The sequence below is a fragment of the Notamacropus eugenii genome, chromosome 2, assembly GCF_028372415.1.
Source record: "Notamacropus eugenii isolate mMacEug1 chromosome 2, mMacEug1.pri_v2, whole genome shotgun sequence".
Lineage (NCBI taxonomy): Eukaryota > Metazoa > Chordata > Mammalia > Diprotodontia > Macropodidae > Notamacropus > Notamacropus eugenii.
The window spans coordinates 105803724-105823207 of NC_092873.1; the positions used below are offsets into that span (position 1 = coordinate 105803724).

General features: G+C 42.0%; 1 protein-coding gene across 1 annotated transcript; it reads right to left on the minus strand.

Annotated features, from left to right (window-relative positions):
- Positions 1–1881: 1881 nt before the first annotated feature.
- Positions 1882–3154, minus strand: PEX39 (peroxisomal biogenesis factor 39). Its single transcript, XM_072642187.1, has one exon. It carries the CDS (start codon positions 2934–2936, stop codon positions 2451–2453), a length of 486 nt encoding a protein of 161 aa, XP_072498288.1. The 5' UTR covers positions 2937–3154; the 3' UTR covers positions 1882–2450.
- Between the last annotated feature and the right edge of the window lie 16330 nt (positions 3155–19484).

Genomic DNA, 19484 nt, shown 5'->3' on the forward strand with positions numbered 1-19484 from the left:
CTCTGGAGTAAATGTTCCTTAAGCCCTGTTATACAAAGAGAAATATGTCTCAGAGAATTGAAGTAACTTGCCCGGGGTCACATGGCTAGAAAATGTCTAAGGCAGAATTCAAACCCAGGTCTTCCTGATCCCAAGTTGAGCATCATCTACAACACAACACAACAGGTAGAGGTTTCGGCCAAGATTTCACATACGGTCTAAGTCAGTAAGTATACCCACCTCTGTGTGACCCGGAGGGAGAAGACAAAACAAACACTTATTGATAGCTTATGTGAGGACCACTTTATAGCTGTTCTCTCACTGGATCTTGTCTTGAGAACATGATAGGAACTTTTCCCCTCTTCTTACTAGGCAGCTGTTACCCCTTGAATCCATCTCACTTTTTCTGACACTATTTAAGATGCAGAGCAGACTTCTTTGGCACTTGAGAAATATGAAGCAGCAGAATTCTTCACTAGGTTGGCATTTAGTGAAGTCTGGTGACAAATACATTGTGTTTTTCTGTGAGTTCCACCACTTGCTGCTTTTCAATAAAAAAAAGAAGCAATCATGAAATTTTGGAGACTCTTTTGAAGTCCTCTGGAAAACTGAGTAGGTTTGTGCTAATTTTGTAACATGATTTGACTAAGTGGGGAAACTAGCCAAGGATTCCCTTTTCCCAGGTTACTCTATGTCCTGGGAACTGTCTTCACTGGCATATTTTTGTTAGGGCTTCTGTCTTTCAAATGTCATCAACTTATGTTAGGGGTGTAAGCTCAGTTTCATGAGGACAGTCTCGGGCAGGTAAAAGTGAGGACCTCTAAATCTTAGAGTTCTCATGAGGCCCCCCAGGGAACAGCTGGGGATTGAGGTGAGAAACAGGCTATCTTGTGTATTTCCACCTCTTCCCAGTGGGAAACTTGCTGGGGAGAGCATCCCACCCTTGAGATTGGCCTGTGGTCTGAGCACACCTGTTGTTGACTAGCTAGGGGCTGAGAGCAGGCACGGTATTCACGTGCAAACTATGCAGCTGGCAGAGCTTAAGTAGGGACAGGAAAGCCTGAAGGCGTTCCTTTGCACTGAGGGGCCCTTAGGGGGAAGAGGGTCCCTCCCCCCCTTCCGCTCCCATCCTCTTACTGTGTGATCCTTGTCCTTTGGGAGGAGGAGGATTCCTCTCTAATTCACCCTGCACATGTAACTAAGACCCTGAATAAAGCCTAACCCTTGTTCGACTCTGGAAAGTCTCTTCTCTCAACACGTAAATCCGGCTGATCACCGAAGACCTGGACGACAGGTAAGAAGGCTCGGGTAGTCCATCGGCCTCTAGGCCAAACAAACTTAAAGACTATATTAAAGCTATTTAAATAGGTAAAAGCATGTCTTTTGTACTACCAGTTCCTGAAGTGCACATTTAAAACTTGCCAAACTACTGAATTATTTATTCCGTTCATGTGCCACTATTTTATGGGTGAGGAAAATGAAGCATTTGGAAGTTATGACTTGCTCAGGGTTACACAGCTAAGGAGAGTCTGGTTTTGAAATTGGAAGTCGGAACCTTTGAAAATTGTTCCCATTTCTGTAGGGCTGCCATATGCCCAGGCACCTGACAAGTTTCGCACTTTGAGAATTTCCTGACAGTTGAAATTGGAAGGCTTAGAGAATATGCCTCACAATTGTCATTTTACAATAAACCTGATTCATAGAAATTGTGATTTCGTAGACAGAAGAAGCTAAGAAGCAAAGCTAAGGTTTGAACACAGGTCTTCTGTCCATATTCCTTTTTTGCTAAAAATCATGAGCAAATATGAAGCAACACAAAACAGGTTTCTCCAGTATCTTTGCCAAGAAAACCCCAAATAGGATCAGGGAAAGTCGTACATGACTGAAACGAGGGAACAGACAGTAGGTTAAGTATACCACTTTTATTTATAATCTCACAACCACACTGTAAACTCCATTCGGAAATGGCCAAGACTGCTGGTTGGCAAGCTCTTGAAAGTCAAGTTGTGGATTTTCACGTCAACACCGGCTTTAAAACGTGTTTGTATCTTGCACTATGGATGCTATGTACTTTGAAAGGCTTGAGAAATTTACAGAAATCCTCACCTCCTGTTGCCAAAAGTTGCCACGGCGCTAGCTTTGTAAAGCATTTTTTTCATAGTATTCAAATTCATTGCCTCCAGCAGCTGTCCTCGGTCCTGGTAGCCGTGGCGCACCTCTGCGGTCCTTTTAAATTCTCCAAGCGCTTCCCTCCCCGTCCCCTCGGAGGCAGGTACGTGCAAGCGCGTCCTAGCTTGCCGTGTGGAGGAAACCGGCTCCGAAGTGCACTCGTTTGCGTAGCTGAGGCGGCTCCAACCCACGGCTCTTAGCTAAGTCCTGCGCCCTTCGCGTTCACCTAATGCCCCGGAAGGACGAACAGGTGACTGCGGAGGCCCGATCCACAAGGGCTCTCCCCCGACCCGGTCCGGGTTCTAGGGCGAGGGCACGGCGGGGCTCTCCCAAGGCTTGGGTCTCCGGGGGATCCGCGATGCGGTGGGCTCCCTGCAGGTGGCCGTGATGTGCAGCTTCTCCAGCCCGGGAATGCCCTGGCCTTGCTGAACCAGCCGCAGAATCTCCGGGAGAGACACGGCCCGGCCCGGCTCCGGGGCCTCCCCCTCCTCCGGCAGCACCGGACCCCCGGGGGCGGCCAGGCTCTGGTCCGGGGCGCAGGGCCGGGCTGGCCCCTCCAGCTCAGCCTCGGGGCGGCGCGGCTCCGGTGCCCCGACTGCTCCTCCGAGGGGGCTCAGGCCGCCCTCCTCCGCCTCGCGGGCCGGCGGCCCAGGGACACGGGGCCTCAGCGCATCCACGACAGCGAGGCCAGGGGACGGGTCCTCCCCCCGCTCCGGGCCGGGCCCCGGATCCTCCCTTCCCAACGGGCCGGGCTCCGGGGCCTCCCCTCCCGTCAGTCCGGGCTGCATCTGCGGTTGGTGCAGTCAGTGGCCTCCCAGGCCCGTTCTGCTGCCAAGGGGCCCTCGGTCCCGGAGAACACGGCCTCGTTCTAAAAGGAGACAGGGCTGGCCCACCCCGTCCCGTGCACACTGGCCTCCGCGGTAGGGTGCGGCTACACCCGGGCACAAAGAAGGCAAAGCGGGCCGGAGAGGGCGCGAGAGGCGCCCACTTCCGATTTGGGAAGCCGGAAAAGAACTGGTGACCCTCTAGGAGAGAGGAGCTGGGCCCTACCAAGTCAGCCCGGGAGGGGGGTGCACCATCAGAATGTCAAGCATATAGAAAAATGATCCTAGGATAGCTTCATGGGCCCTACCAAGTCAGCCCGGGAGGGGGGCGCACAATCAGAATCAGAACGTCGAGCACAGAAATGATCCTAGGATAGCTTCATGGGCCCTACCAAGTCAGCCCGGGAGGGGGGCGCACAATCAGAATCAGAACGTCGAGCACAGAAATGATCCTAGGATAGCTTCATGGGCCCTACCAAGTCAGCCCGGGAGGGGGGCGCACAATCAGAATCAGAACGTCGAGCACAGAAATGATCCTAGGATAGCTTCATGGGCCCTACCAAGTCAGCCCGGAGGGGGGCGCACAATCAGGATCAGAATGTCAAGGACAGATTTGTTCTGGAAGAGGACCATGACGTCAAGACGATGATGTGGCTTGCACTTGACTTTGCTTTGAGTGAGGGAGGGCTGTGCAGGTCACCAGCCTCACTTCTCCTCCAGAGCCATCTGGATCCAGTGACCAGATATTCATCAGGATGACTGGAGATGACCCAGGATGCACTGGGAGACCTTGGCCCTTTAGGCTAAGGTCTTATGAGGTCCTCACTTTGAGTGAGGTAACGCCCATTCAGTGAGTAATGACCCAGAATGTCCAGGATAGAAATGATCAGAAGCCCTTAGACTTACATAACCTCACAGGCCATCCAACACACTCCCCCACATTTTACAGATGAAGAAACTGAGGTCACTTGCCCAAGATCACACAGGTGGTAAGAGATGATGTCAGAAGTACAGCTTAGATCCTCTGAGTCCAAAGCAGCACTGTTTCCACCGCATCCAGACAGTAATCTTTCATGCTTGTGTAGCGCTTTGAAGAGCTGTGTTGTTCAGTCATGTCTGACTGTTGGACCCCATTTGGCAAAGATTCTGGTGCGGTTTGTTTTTTCCTTCTCCAGCTCATTTTACAGATGAGGAAACTGAGGAAAACAGGGTACAGTGACAGGGTCACGCAGCTTGTAAGTATCTGAGGCCAGATGTCAACTCAGGTTTTCCTGACTCCAGGTCCAGCACTCTATCTACCTAGCTGCTCCTATTTAAGGAGTTTAGAAATCATCTAGTCCAGCCCCTTGTCTTACAGAAGGGACTGCTGCAGTCCAGAGACTGGACTTTACAGAATCACAGTTAGAAGGGACTTTAGCCACCATCTAGTCTGATCTATATACAAAAAGAATCCCCACCCTTATAGATCTGACAAGTGGTCATTCAGTCTCTTAAAAATCTCCAAAGAATCGGAATCCATCACCTCCTGTAGTAGCCCATTCCACTTTTGGCCAGCTCTGCTTGTTAGAAAGTTTTTCCTGACATCAAGCCTCTTGGGAACGTGCAGCCGTGCCCCTGGTCCTACCCTCTAGAGTCAAAGAAAACCAGCCTGATCCGTCCTCCACCTGACAAGCCTTCAGATTTTAGAACATAGCTGTCATATACCTCCAGAGTCTTCCTTCTCCTTGAGCACCTAATTCCTTCAATCAACTTGCTGAAGGCTATACAGATAGTAAGAAGAAGAGCTGAAATTCAAACCCAAACTGACCGCAAATCCATCACCTTCTCTAATATACCACACTGTTCCACAAGATACATCCCAATGATTTCTATTTTGTCATTACTTATGTATATCAGTATTTGGATGTGGGAGAATAGGTAGGAATCCTTTTAATTTCTCATATGATAAAAAAAAAAACCACTTCTGTGGGATTTTTTTTTTTTTTGCTTTTGTGATAATTTTGTTTGTTTGTTTGGCTAGCAAAACTCATATAGTACATCAGGATCACCAGAAACAGGTTCAAGACTAAGTCCCTACTCTGCAGGCTTCCTAATCTAGTGGCTGGATATCATCATCGTCATGGTTGTTTATATTTGTGTAAAGTCCTACACATCCTATAGGTTAGGTTAGCCCAGGAGGTAGGATGCCCCCATTTTACAGATAAAAGTGCTGAGGCTTAGAAAAAACCTTGCCCAAGTTTGTATAACTGATAAATGTCTGAAATGAGATTTAAATCCAGGTCTCTCCTATTAACGAGTCAGGAAAATCTGAATTCAAACTCAGCTTTAGATACTTACTAGCTATGTGGCCTTGGGCAAGTCATTTAACCCATTTGCCTCAGTTTCCTCATGTAAAATGGGGATAATGATACCAGCTACCTCTCAGAGTTATTGTGAGAATCAAGTGGTATAATCATTGTAAATTACTTAGCACAGTACCTGGAACTTTAGTAGGCACCATGTTAGCTATTATATTATACATATATCTGCATATGTCTAAGGGAAATATTAATTATTGCTGCTGTTATTATTAATTATTATTATTCTTTGCTCAAGACACTCTGTCTCCCAACTCCATTCATTTTCATTGGCTGTCCCCATTGCCTAGAATTCTCTCCCCTCCTCATCTCCACCTCCTGGCTTCCTTCAAGTCTCAGCTAAAGTCCCACCTTCTACAAGAAGCCTTTACTGGTCCTCCTTAGTGTTAGTGTCTTCCCTCTGTGATTCTCTCCAACTTATCCTAAGTAAATCTTGTTTAAACATAGCTGTTGGCATGTTGTCTTGTCCCATTAGATTGTGAGCTCCTGATTGAGACCAAGTCTATTTTTGCCTTTCTTTGTATCCCCAGGGTTCAGCATAGTGCCTGACTCTTAGTAACTGTCCAGACAACTTGAGCTGACAATACTTTTCTAATCCCAGTCCAGGTCAACCTCAGAATCCAGGTGTGAGCCAGAAGACCTGCCACCACTGAGACATCCTTCCCCTACACACACACCTTGTTCCCTCTCGCAGCTGTCCCAGAACTCATATGACTCTTTCCTCCCCTTCACCATAAACTTCCTGAAAGAGAGGTCAGTGCTAGAAGCAGCAAGGTATACAGGACATTGGGGAAAGCACTAGATTTGATATTAGAAGACTTCTGTTTCTTACCATCTTTGTGACCTTAAGGAAGTCACATTCCTCATTGGGCCTCAGTTTCCTCATCTGTGAAATGAGGGATTTCAGGCTAGATGATCTCTAAGGTCCCTTTCCACTTTAAATTCTGTATTCCTTCATTATCCACTCTCCTCAACGCTTTACAATCTGGCTTCTCCCTTCCTGACTCTAATGAAGCCCTGACCACCTCCTAATCACCAAATCCAGTGGTCTTTTTTGTGAGCCTGGATCTCTCTGAAGCCTTTCACATTGTTAGGCATGCCTGTTATGTACTTTCTCTTCCCTTGGCTTCAGAGACACCACGCCCTTGGTTTCATTCTTGCTTCCTTGTAGAGGAGATGGTGGTACATTTCCTGGAATACAAAGGGTCAAAGGCACATAACAGGAATCAACCAGCAAGCATTTATTAAACACCTTCTAGGTACCAGGCACTGGGGATATGGTGACAAAAATGCCATAGTCTTTGCCTTCAGAGAACTTACATTCTTTCAGAGGGAGAGACGTGTATAAATATAACAATAACCAGGAACATAAGAGGTAGCTGGGTTTACAGACTGGACAAGTCTCAGAGAAACTAGAATTCCTCATTTGTGGGGAGTAGGAAGACAGCCATGGCTGGGCAATCATTCCCTCAATCTTCTAACTTCAAGAGGAATCTTGTGCTTGGAATCATATCTATGATACACATCAGATGTTTTCAGTCTAGGAGTACAACTATTTTTGGGGGTTCAGAAGTGGGTTCTCCTCATCATTTTGGAACAGAGGGAAGTAGTTCTGCCCTAGATCTGTGGGGAGCAAGTTCACCCCAGTAAGATTTGCTGCCCTCCCACCAAACACTTACTACACAAAAGTTAAGGAAACATTTAGCAAAGTGAGTAAAATAGTAACTGGGGAAGCTAGAGAGCTTAGGTTAGATGAAAGAATATTCAAGAGAAAAGGGAAGAAATCTTAATTCAATAAAATAAAGTCCGCTTTTGGAAGCATATAGGGGTACAGACATTGAGAGTTAAGGAACGTCTTGGGGTACTGGCTCCTCCCTAGCACTGCAGCATGTCCTGTGGAGTTACACCATTCATGCTCGCTCTCTGTCTCTCTGTCTCTCTCTCTCTGTCTCTGTCTCTCTCTCTCTGTCTCTCTCTGTCTCTCTGTCTCTGTCTCTGTCTCTCTCTCTGTCTCTCTCTGTCTCTCTGTCTCTCTCTCTGTGTCTCTGTCTCTCTCTTTCTCTGTCTCTCTCTCTCTGTCTCTCTCTCTGTCTCTCTGTCTCTTTGTCTCTCTCTGTCTCTTTGTCTCTCTCTCTGTCTCTCTGTCTCTCTCTCTGTCTCTCTGTCTCTCTCTCTGTCTCTCTCCCTCTCTGTCTCTCTGTCGCTCTCTCTCTGTCTCTCTCTCTCTCTGTCTCTCTGTCTCTCTCTCTCTGTCTCTCTCTGACTCTCTCTCTGTCTCTGTCTCTCTGTCTCTGTCTCTCTGTCTCTCTGTCTCTCTGTGTCTCTGTCTCTTTGTCTCTCTCTGTCTCTTTGTCTCTCTCTCTGTCTCTCTGTCTCTCTCTGTCTCTCTGTGTCTCTGTCTCTTTGTCTCTCTCTCTCTGGCTCTTTCTCTCTGTCTCTCTCTCTGTCTCTTTGTCTCTGTCTCTGTCTCTCTGTCTCTCTCTGTCTCTGTCTCTGTCTCTCTCTGTCTGTCTCTCTCTCTCTCTGGCTCTTTCTCTCTGTCTCTCTCTCTGTCTCTCTGTCTGTCTTTCTCTCTGTCTCTCTGTCTCTCTCTCTGTCTCTCTCTGTCTCTCTCTCTGTGTGTCTCTGTCTCTCTCTGTCTCTGTCTCTCTGTCTCTGTCTCTCTGTCTCTCTCTGTCTATGTCTCTCTGTCTATGTCTCTCTGTCTTTCTGTCTCTCTTTCTCTGTCTCTCTCTCCTCTCTCTCTGTCTCTCTTTCTCTCTGTCCTTCTGTCCCTCTGTCTCTGTCTCTCTCTCTCTCTGTCTCTCTTTCTCTCTGTCCTTCTGTCCCTCTGTCTCTGTCTCTCTCTGTCTCTCTGTCTGTCTCTCTCTGTCTGTCTCTCTCTCTCTCTGTCTCTGTCTCTCTCTCTCTCTCTGTGTGTCTCTCTCTCTCTCCCCCTCCCCCCCCCCTCTCTCTCTCTCTCTCCCTCTCTCTCCCTCTCTCTCCCTCTCTCTCCCTCTCTCTCCCTCTCTCTCCCTCTCTCTCCCTCTCTCTCCCTCTCTCCCCTTCCCCGAATTAGGACTCATAGCTTCTTACCCTGATTGACAGGGTTTTTCTTAAGAAGACTACCCCTACCTGAAGGTAGAGCTGTAGTCACATAAGTGTAACAAGGGTCATGGAGCATTCATGTAGGTACCTACCTGCTTTGGGCCAGCACTAAAGGACACGGCCATCTCAGGGATGATGGGGAAAAACAAAACAAAACAAATCTATTGCCTACTGAGTGGGAAGAGCCTTTGACTCAGTGGCTCTTTAGAAGCAAATGAGGTTCCCTCCAAGCTCTCTTCACTTCCTGGTTACCGACTGCGTTCAGAGTATTCCAGAAATACCACCCACCTCACCCCCAGGTGACCTAAGTATGAGCTGTGCTTGGATGAGCCCAGGTGCCAATCTCAGACCCCTGATTTTTGGTGACTAAACAGTAATCCCAGCATGGACATTTGTAGTCTTAGATGCTACCTTGTGAGTTCAGGAGGTTCGGAGATCCTGGGTGTTGGATAAACACCCACGGCTTCTGCAAGTTCTTTCTTGGAGGGGAATGAGATAAATTCCTGACACAGCTTGCAAAAACAACAGCAACATCCTGGTTCTGGAGGGAGTTTTTAGAGCTCAAGTGAACTGTGAAATGACAATTTAGCAGTACCACAAAAAAAAAAAAAAAATCTGATGTTTGGCTGTGGTCTCTACTGTCTCCAGATTTGGGCTCAGTTGAAATCCTGACTTAGGGTAACTCTGGGGCCTACCATCTCCTAACCAGTATCCCAGTTCCAGCCCCCAGACTCTTGACTCCTCACTGACTTGACTGGACTCCACAGATGGACTCCCTGCTCCACGGGAAGATGCCATGGAGACACTGCAGCAAGTCTACAGCAAGACACTATTGTTAATGAGGGGGAAAGGAGAGTGAAATTCCCTTTCCTACTTGCTCCCCTCTCTAAGAGAAAAAAAAAAGGAAAGAAAACTCTTTTCTCAGAACTGCTGCCTGTCTTATAAAATTTTTATTTTTTAATTAATAAACATTTATTTTCTCTCCCTCAAACACCTCCATTTAAAAAAAGAAGAAAAAAAAAACGAAACCTCTGTAACAGATATACATAATCAAGCAAAACAAATTCCCACACCATCCACGTCTGCAAATGTATGTCTCATTCTGCAGCTTAAATCACCCATCACCTCTCTGGCAGCAAGCTAAGTGGTGCAGAGGTCATCAGTCCTCTGGAGTCCTTTGGAATCATAGTTCATTATGGCATTTGGTGCCCAGCAGAGGCCACTATGGTTATCTCAGAGCATGAACTTCTCTTGGAGGGTCTCTAATTCCCCTGCCCCTCTTTCTTATTGGGGGAAGTGAGGGAGAAGCTTAGAGATAATGAGAATAACTCCTGATGGTTTTAGTCTAGGATAAAGATGCCAGTTCCACGTGGCTTCTTTTCTACCACAAAGTTAAAAAAACCCAAAAACCCAACCTTTAAAATACAGATTGTAAATAGAATTCATAAGATCCTTCGAGCTCCCAGATAATCTGTTAATTGACTAGTCAGGATTATGATCATTTTTCTCCCTATTTAATTTAATATTTTATTTTTCCCAATTACATGTAAAAACAATTTTAATACTTTTGTTTCAAAATTTTAACTCCAAATTCTCTCCCTGCCTCCCTTACCCCTATCACTGAGAAGGCAAGCCATTTGACATAGGTTAGACATATGTAGTCATGCAAAACACATTTCCATGTAAGTCCTGCTGTGAAAGAAAACACAGACAAAAGAAGAGGAAAGAAGGAAGAGAGAGAGAGAAAAAAAAAGCCTAAGTACCTTCAATCTGCATTGAGACCACCACTTCTTTCTCTGGAGATGGACAGCACCCAGGATGATGATATTCCAGCCAGCTGAATTTAATACTATCAAATAATCATAATTTTTTCTTACTTTATTTCACACTTTTTATAGCAAAACCTCAAACTCATTATGCCACTGAAATTATCTTTATCAAACTATGGTTAAAAAATTAAAAAAAAAAACTTCCTAGGCAAAAGATTTAAAGATCCAAACAACCCTTAGTAATTAACTTTCTCACCTCTAGCTCCAAGCAAGAAAACAAAAGGGAGGGAGAATGTAATAGGTTTGTCTTAGTTCCAGCAATTTCTCAAAGAAGCAAGAATTGAGTCATTGTCTGCCAGATTCTCTTAGTAAGCTAAAGTATGAGCCAAGGAAAGGAAAGGGCTCCACCTGCTAAGAGATGTCTCTGTCTCCTGGTTGGGGGTCCTTCTGTGGCTGCCATTTCCACCTTGCTCAAACCCTCTTGTGGATCCTTTTGAGAGATATATCCAACTCCCTCTACACCAGAAATTCTAGTCTATCTCGGAGTAAGAGACCTCTTTTCTCTTACTTGCAAGAAACAACTCCTAGGCTCTTTAGTCGTTCTTGGAAACCATCAGTCCAGCCTAGCTTGAAGATCTATTAAACATTGATCAAAATTCTTAGTCTTTCAGAGTTGTTACCTTTACATTGTTGGTGTTATGATATAAATCGTTCTCCTGGTTCTGCTTACTTTATCCTGCATCCATTCCACATGTCCCTAACCTTTTCAAAGCCACTAAGGGCAATCAGCCAATTGCTAGGTATTCCCCAATTCCCATCAAACACCTTTATCTAATAATCAGCTTCCTATAATCCGGGAGCCTAAATGAAGAACTTTGACAGTTTGCTCAAGGACTAACATTGGCCCATGCTTTATTGTGTTGTTGGACGGCTTAGAAAATTTCTCCCTATGTTGTCACACTCTTGTTAGGGTGGGAGGAGTGATGATGGTGATGATTCAGAAAAAGGACTGGGAAACAAAACCATCTTTGAAAGGATAAAGAGCTGCACGACGAAGGAGACAGGAAAGTGACGAAGAACTGCAAATTCACAGAGATGTAAAAATGCAGTTCTCTTTTCCTTCCCTTCCCTTTAAGACAAAGTCCTCGTGGTTGTCCTGCTGAAAACAGGGAGCACAAAGCTACTGAGGCTTCCTACTCATCATATAAGTGAATGGCCGCTGATGTTTCTTTTTGTTTTAATTCATTAATTTTCCAAAATGAGGTAGATTTTTCCTTTCATTTTAATGATTTTCAATAAATTACATGGCCACCGTGTGTTGAATTTTTGTGTTTTGTGCATGTGAACGGGTAAGGAGAAAGAAGGGGGGAGTTTGAAATAAAAACAGAGGTTCCAGATGTGAGGTGGTAGGGTAAAGAACCAGGGATTCCCTGTTTTTGATGTTTGGAGCCATATCCATAATTTCCCTCACCTAATTTCCAAATCTGGCCACCACTACCACACCCCAGCTGTCTTATGATGTATGTACAAAGTGTTATACAAGTGACTCCATCCCATCAGAATTCTCCCTTGCAACAAAGTACACACAAAAGCAAAATAAACACACAGACCAATCATATCTTTTATTTATGAATGACCATGCATTTATCCTCCAGCTGCTAGGGCCTCATCCCTGAAGTCATCTTGTATTTATTTCATATACGGTTGTACACAGACATATACATAGATGCAGATATAGATATATAGAGATATGTTGATTCCAGTGACAATACTTCCTCTTTGAGGGCTGGTACTATTTAATTTTTGTCTGTGTAAGAGGTGTTTGTGTTGTCCATTTATTTGTGTTCACATGGGTCTGTCTAAAGGTGACAACAGCAACATTAATAGAGATCTCTAGAGTCTCCTCCACCCACCTTTCTACAAGGAAGACTTTGATTCCCACCAGGAGGGGAAGCAGGAAGTTGGAAGCAGAGGATACCTTCTCTGGTCTTCTCTGAAAAGAGGGGGAACTGAGCTAGAATTATATCTATCTACTCTCTTTTATTGTTAGTCTAAGGGAAATAATTTTTATAATATTAGTAGTCTAAGGGAAATAATTTTTATAATATTATTAGTCTAGGGGAAATAATTTTTATAATATTACTAGTCTAGGGGAAATAATTTTTAACTTAATGAGAAAGGAGTCCCCCAAGCTATATTTTCAAGGCTTGGCTTTCTTTCCACCAAATGCTAGTTCCACAAAGACTACACATAGTGAGTAGAAAATAAACCCATTCATCCAAGCCAATAGTAAATAGAAACCTGAGAAGGTATACAGAGATATCATCATAGAATTAGTACATAGAGTGAAAAAACTCTTCAGTTGGGAGAGATCTTAGCTCAACCAAGAGTAGGAGAGTTCCAGATCTTACCCTAGGAGAAATTTTCCAAAATCTCCAGTAAAGCTAGCTGTAAAAGGGGATTTGATCAAGATGCTGACTCCTCTATAAATGACTCCTTCCAGAATCTTTCTCTTACTTCAAGGTCCTCTCCCCAAAGAAAATTTAGGGTTACATGTCTTCTCTCAAATATGGAAGGCAGAAGACCAAGATCTCTCTTCTCTCTCATGCTGTTGCCAACTCTACCTCTCACACAGCAATGTAATTTGAGTATTGAGCAATCAATTTCTGTCGATGAAGACAGTATTATACAAAGGAGCTTTGAGTCACAGGTTACATTTGTCCCTAGAATAATACTTGGTACACAGTAGGCATTTAAGAAATATTTGTTGGTTGACTGAGGTATGCTTCACTCCATCCTTATAGTCTACCATCTCCCATGTATGGCCCTTTCAAGTTTCTCTAGATTCTTCATATTCATTGCTTCTTACAACATAACAATATTATAGTATGTTCAGAAATCACAATTTGTTTGGTCGTTCTTCAATTGGTGGGCACCCATTTTGTTTCTATAATGGGAGGAGGGGTTGATGTGGGCACCTAGTATGTTCTTAGAGTACCTAGTATGGCATCTTTCCACATAGAGACTATAGGGAGCTTGCTTCCAGGAGAAATGGAATGAGGACTAAGGGAAGTACCTTGGAGAGACTGTGGAGCACGTGAAGACATTCAATAATTGGTTCCAGTTGGCCAACCATGTGAAGAAGGGGAGGCTTTTTTATTGATTTCAAGGGCATTCAAAAAGGCCTGGCAGCACTAGCGACTACTACCATTTTTGCTACAGTCATTCTTGGGGGATCTAGGTGACTGGTTGTTCTTGGTGTCCGTTGAGAGACCATGCAGTAACCTCTGAGGTCATTTGGCCCAGGGAATGGAGTTCAGCGCTTAGCTTCTGAGTTTGCTCTACTTTATTCTAAGTAGAACAGTATGAAGTACGAAGTATCATGGGATATGGAGGGTACCTCAGTGTCCAAGTATTCTTGGCCAAGTTTTGCAGGCACCAGAATCAATGCCTTTAGGAGCAAAAGTAAACTTCCTGTACTCATACTAGTGAAAGCTAACATGAAGATTCATCCTCACACAGGAATGTGCACTTGATAGAATCAATTTTGTGTAGAAACGGAGCTAAATTTTTAGCCTAATCTCCCCTGAGGGTGAGGTGATTTAAGGAAGATTGTGAATTGAGGAAAATGTATGTTTGTTTTTGCTATATTTTTGACATCAATATTCCTAATCAATGTTAATCATTTAAGTGGAAGTAGGTGTTGGTCACAGGCCCTAAAAATAGGGTCAGTGAGGGCTCAGACCAATGACAGAAGAGAAAAAAAACATCCCAAGCCTGCAAAGAACACATGAAGCAACCTGATTCTGGGAGAGGCATCCGGAGTGTACACATATTTCCAGTTCCTTGCTAGGTTTTGCTTTTCACATAGTATTTTATAATTTACACAGCACTTCTCTAGATTACCCCTTCTTTGAACATGTCCTTCCCTGCTCATGTAATCTTTCTAAATCATCATTAAGAACATATTACTCTTGTCTTCAAAAGTCTTCAGTGGCTCACCATTGCCACAGAATCAAGCCCAAATGCTTTAGTTTGACATTCAGTCCTCTATTTCAACCTGTTTCTTACCACTCTCCTTCATACAGTCAATATTCTTGTTAAACTAGATAACTTTCCATCCCTTATTTTCATCTCATCTATTTTCCATCCCTTAATTCTTCCTTCACTTTTATACCATTATTATTTCCCATTCTTTGAATGAACTCTACTTTCCCATTTTCATCTTTGGAAGTTCCTCTTTCCCAAACCCAAATCAGATGAGAACTCCTCCGTGAAACTTTCCCCATTTCCTTCTCCACCACCTCTCTATTTGCAAGTGAAAGTTACCTGTCCTTCCTTAAATTTAAAAAAAAAAAATTTTGCCTAGGCTTTGTCTCTGTACTTATCTTACTCCCCCTTGTTAACTTGTGGACTTGGTCTTTCCCCTCCAGATTGTAAACTTCTTGAAAGTAGGATCCTTATATCCCCAGCACCAAGCACAGACTCTAGAAAGCTTAATAAATGTTATTGCTACAACATTATTAATGGGAGAACTGAATACTCCACTTTGAGTAAAAGTATAAGTAAAATAGAAAGAAGTTTCAGAATTGAACCGAATGATGGAAAAATTAATTTTGATAGCTCTAGGGTAAGAATTGAATGGGTTTATTAGATAAATGATTTCCTATTCGAATCTTCACAGGCCGTTAACAAAAATTTGTCATACTCTAGCTTATAAAGAATGTTTTTGAAAAGAATATTAAAAAATATAAAAAAGCAAAAATTTTAAACATTACTTTCATGGACCACTGGACAATTGTAATAAAAATGACAAAAAATAATGTAATCAAAAGATGCAGGCTGAACTAAAAATTACTTGTTTATGGAAGACAGGGTCAAGAACAAATTACCAAAAAAAATGAAAAATTAAGTACTTCAAAGATAATGTCAAAAACATTACAAGATATCAAAATATATGGAATGAAGCTAAACAGTTATTAGAGAATAATCTATTTCCATGAATGCTTATATTGATGAAAGAGAAAATGGTTAGTAAGCTGACAGTGCAATTAAAAATAACATTAAATGGATATATCCAAAATGGTCACAAAATAAGAGATTACTAAAATCCAAGAGGAAACGGATAGACTTGAAAACCAAAATAACGCACTCGACAAACAGCTGGGTTAATAGATCAAATAAAGTAAGTTTTTAAAAGGTGGACACAATTGATAAACCATTAACTAAATTAGCCAAAGATAAGAGATAGAAAAAATAAGTTATCAAAATAAAAGTGTTCCAACACAATCATATATACCAGTATAGCCACTTCCCAGTTGATGAGTGTCCTCTATTTTCAGTTCTTAGACAGCACAAAAAACAGCTGCTATGGGTATTTTTGTTGTACTCTTTGTCCTTACCGTCCCCTGCTTTTTTTGATGTCTTGGGGATATAGACCTACCAGTGCTATTGTTGGATCAAAGGGTACATAAGCATGATTCCACAGCCCTTCAGGCATACAGACTCAGGTTTCTTAATCCTTAGACTCTTTCCCCAACATAACAATTGTCAATTGCCTAACTCAGTGGTGGCCAGCTGTTTCAATAACTGCAATTAAAGTAGGTTTGTTGTCTTTAAAAAGAAGGGGAAAATCATAGGGAATGAAATTATATACAAGAAAACAAAAATATTGGACAAATAACTATAAAAATACAAAATACCCCAAACATAAATAAGACTAGATAACCTAAATAAACCATTGTAATTCAATAATTTGCACTATTTGGAGTTCAAGTCCAACTCTTAATATGATATGAAATAGAACTTAAATATTAAATTATTTTCAAGTTCATTGTTCTTAATTTTCAAAGTGTATAAATGGAATATTTTGTACTTATTTTTGCCTTTTTCAGTCTCTTGCCCGGCCTTTAGTAGGTTAGGATTCAGGGGAAGTAAGAATCAGATTTCACCTGGTCATGAAGAAGTCACCAGGGTGGTAACTCGTGGTGAATTCTTTCAGAGGCTGAGGGGTATGCTCGATGTGGACTGGGGTTCTACTGTGGGGGAGGATGCTGCCTTGGCCTCTCTTCTGCTGGCAGGGGAAATGCTTCTCTGGGTCAGATCCAGAGAATGTCTGCTCATCATTCAAACTCCATGTGCTTCTTTTTCTTTCTAGAATTCTTAGTACCAAGTTTTGTGCGACCACACACACACACACACACCATGATCTCCATATTTTTTCTAATGCAGGGTTACTTTTACTTCATACTTTTCTCCACTAGGTGGAAGAGGTGCAGTTTATTTTGTTCACCTGCTAAAAAAATCTGCTTTTATTGTTCTGAGATGATTGTCTCAGGACACTAAAGGATTCAACTTTTGTCATCCCTTTTTAATCACCTGACTACAAAACACCCATTATTAGCTACAAGTACAGCCTGATGTACTAGCAGACCTCTATGGACAACTCCAAGTGGAAGGAGCTTTGCTCAGGTGAATCAACTCATGTAGAATTGGTCAAATAAATCAGAGGGGAAAAAAATAACCATTTGAAAATAATGATTAAAAAATGAAAAAATATACAAAAATTTCTATGATACAGCAAAAGGAGTCCTCAGTCACTGCTAGATCTGTATCCCAAAGATCATGAAAAAGGGAAAAGGACCCACGTGTACAAAAATATTTATAGCTGCTCTTTCTGTGGTAGCAAAGAAATGGAAATTGAGGAGATGCCCATCCATTGGGAAATAGCTGAAAAAGTTGTGATACATGAATGTAATGGAATACTATTGTTCTATAAGAAATGATGAGCAGGCAGATTTTAGAAAAACTTGGAATGACGTGTATGAACTGATGCGGAGTGAAGCGAGCAGAACCAGGAGAACATTGTACACAGTAACAGCAGCATGTGCTCGATGATCAGCTATGATCAACTTAGCTCTTCTCAGCAATACAATGATCCAAGACAATTCCAAAAGATTCATGGTGGAAAATGCTATCCACATCCAGAGAAAGAACTATGGAGTCTGAATGCAGATTGAAGTATACTCTTTTCATTTTTTTTTTTTTTTGGTTTTGTGGTTTTTTTCCTTTTGTTCTGTTTCTTCTTTCAAAATATGACTAATGTGGAAATATGTTTTACATTATTACATATGTACAACCTATATTAGATGGCTTGCTGTCTTGGGGAGGGGGGGGAAGGGAGGGGAGGAGAAAAACTTGGAACTCAAAATCTTTCAAAAACAAATGTGGAAAATGTGGAAAAAATCCTAAAATACTAAAAAACAATAGTCCTCAGATAAAAATTTATATTTCTGAACTCATATATTTTTAAATGAAAAAGTTCAATAAATTGATCCTACAATTTAAAAAAAACTAACAAGCAAATAAATTAATACTCCAAGAACAAACACAAAAATGTTAATATCCAGGGGAAAAATCAATTAAATAAACAGAAAGAGTACTGATAAGCAAAACCAGGTGCTTTAAAAAATAACAAAATCAGTAAGCCACTAGCTAATTTGATTCAAAAATAGATCGGAAAATCAAATTGCCCCAAAGCAAAAAAAAAAAAAAAAAAAAAAAACAAGGAAAATTCACAAGGAAAAGAAAGAAAATAAATGGAATTATCAGAAACTATTACACACAATTATATGCTAGGAAAACTGAGAACTTAAAAGAAATGAATGACTACCCACATAGATATTAAACACTCAGATTAAGAAAATAAGAAACTGTGATCCTAAATAATCCAATTTCCAAAACAGAAAACTAGTAAGTCATAAAAGAATTATTAAAAGAGGAAATAACACCCTGACCTACATGGATTTCCATTTCAATCCTATAAAATATTTTAAGAATAATTAATATCTAAGTTATTTAAATTGTTCTCAATAATTGAGAAAGAAGGTGTTCCATCGAATTCCTTTTCAGAGATCAGTATAGTCCTCATATCCAAACTGTGAAGGAATGAAGCAGAAAAAGAAAACTATAGATTAACAGCACTAATTAATACTGATGTAAACATTTTAAATAAAGGTTTGACAAAGAGACTACAACTACATATCCTAAAAATTATTCATTATGACCAAGTTCTGCTTATACAAGGGAAGGCTGAACATCAAATAATTAATACAATCAATCAAACATTCTTAATAACTATTTCAGTAGATGCAAAAAATTTTTTTTGACAAATTAAAACAATCCTCCTACTACCTTAAATCAAATCTCCAGAGACTATGCCCAAGAGGAGCTATGACAATCAGTTCTAAAACAAATGATAATAAAATGATCATACTATTTAAATTAATAACAGATTTAGTATAATACTAATCAAAACATCAAGAAACTGCTTTGTGGAATTATTTATTAATCAACAAATATTTATTAAGCACCTACTATGTGCCAGACAATGTTCTTAAGATACAAAGACAAAAATAAAATTACTGCTCACAAGGAGCTCACATTTTAAAAGTGGAGGCAAGAAGAACATATGAAAACCTATACAGCATAGATAGAAATGTAATGAGAGGCTGGTGCATGTGCAGACCCCATCAGCTTTCTAATAAAGGCATCCCCATACAGAGGACTGTAGGGAGTTGCTTCCTGAAGAAGTAGGATGACACGTAAGGAAAGTACTTTGGAGAAACTGGAACATGCATAGACATTCTATAGCAGGTTCCAGTTGACTGGTCACAGGGACGGGAGAAATGTTTTTCCGTTGGCTGTGTAGCAAGAACTGTAAATCTGAGGCAGCTCCAGCCCAACTTCGCTGCATTTACATCTGGAGGAATAAGATGACTTCTTCACTCATAGTATCTGATGAGAGGTCATATTATAAGGGGGAGGATGATTAGGTCTCTTCCCCTATGAGGAATGGGGCTTCCTTGGTCTTTTCCTTTACTCTCTCCTGTTTTAGGGGCAGAGGGCAGGAAATGGAGTCTCTGACATGAGGAGTTTCAAAGATTGGGAGAAGCCATAGGAATCTGGGATTTGGAATCTAGGATCAGTTTTGCAGACAGTGTCCCAGGAGAAAGAATCTTTGGGGGTGACCTTTGGGGTCCCATCCTGCTGGAAGGATTCATCTGGCAGCAATGCTTCCTTTGGACATGAATGTGGTAGGATCAATGCTGTTTAAGAACTGATCTAGATCTCGAGCCTATTCTCCCTCAGAGACCGAGGATGGAACAAGGGAGACCAAGCCCTGAGGAACTTGTCCATTTATTTTTGCTACATCTTTGAATATGCCTTTGTAAAGGCTACTCAGTTTTAAGTGATTAGATGTAACTAGGGTACTAGTCACTGGCCCCCTAACAAATGAA

Bases quoted from the DNA above. Each gene is read 5' to 3' on its own strand.
- PEX39 (XM_072642187.1), bottom strand. From the start codon at position 2,936: ATGCAGCCCGGACTGACGGGAGGGGAGGCCCCGGAGCCCGGCCCGTTG.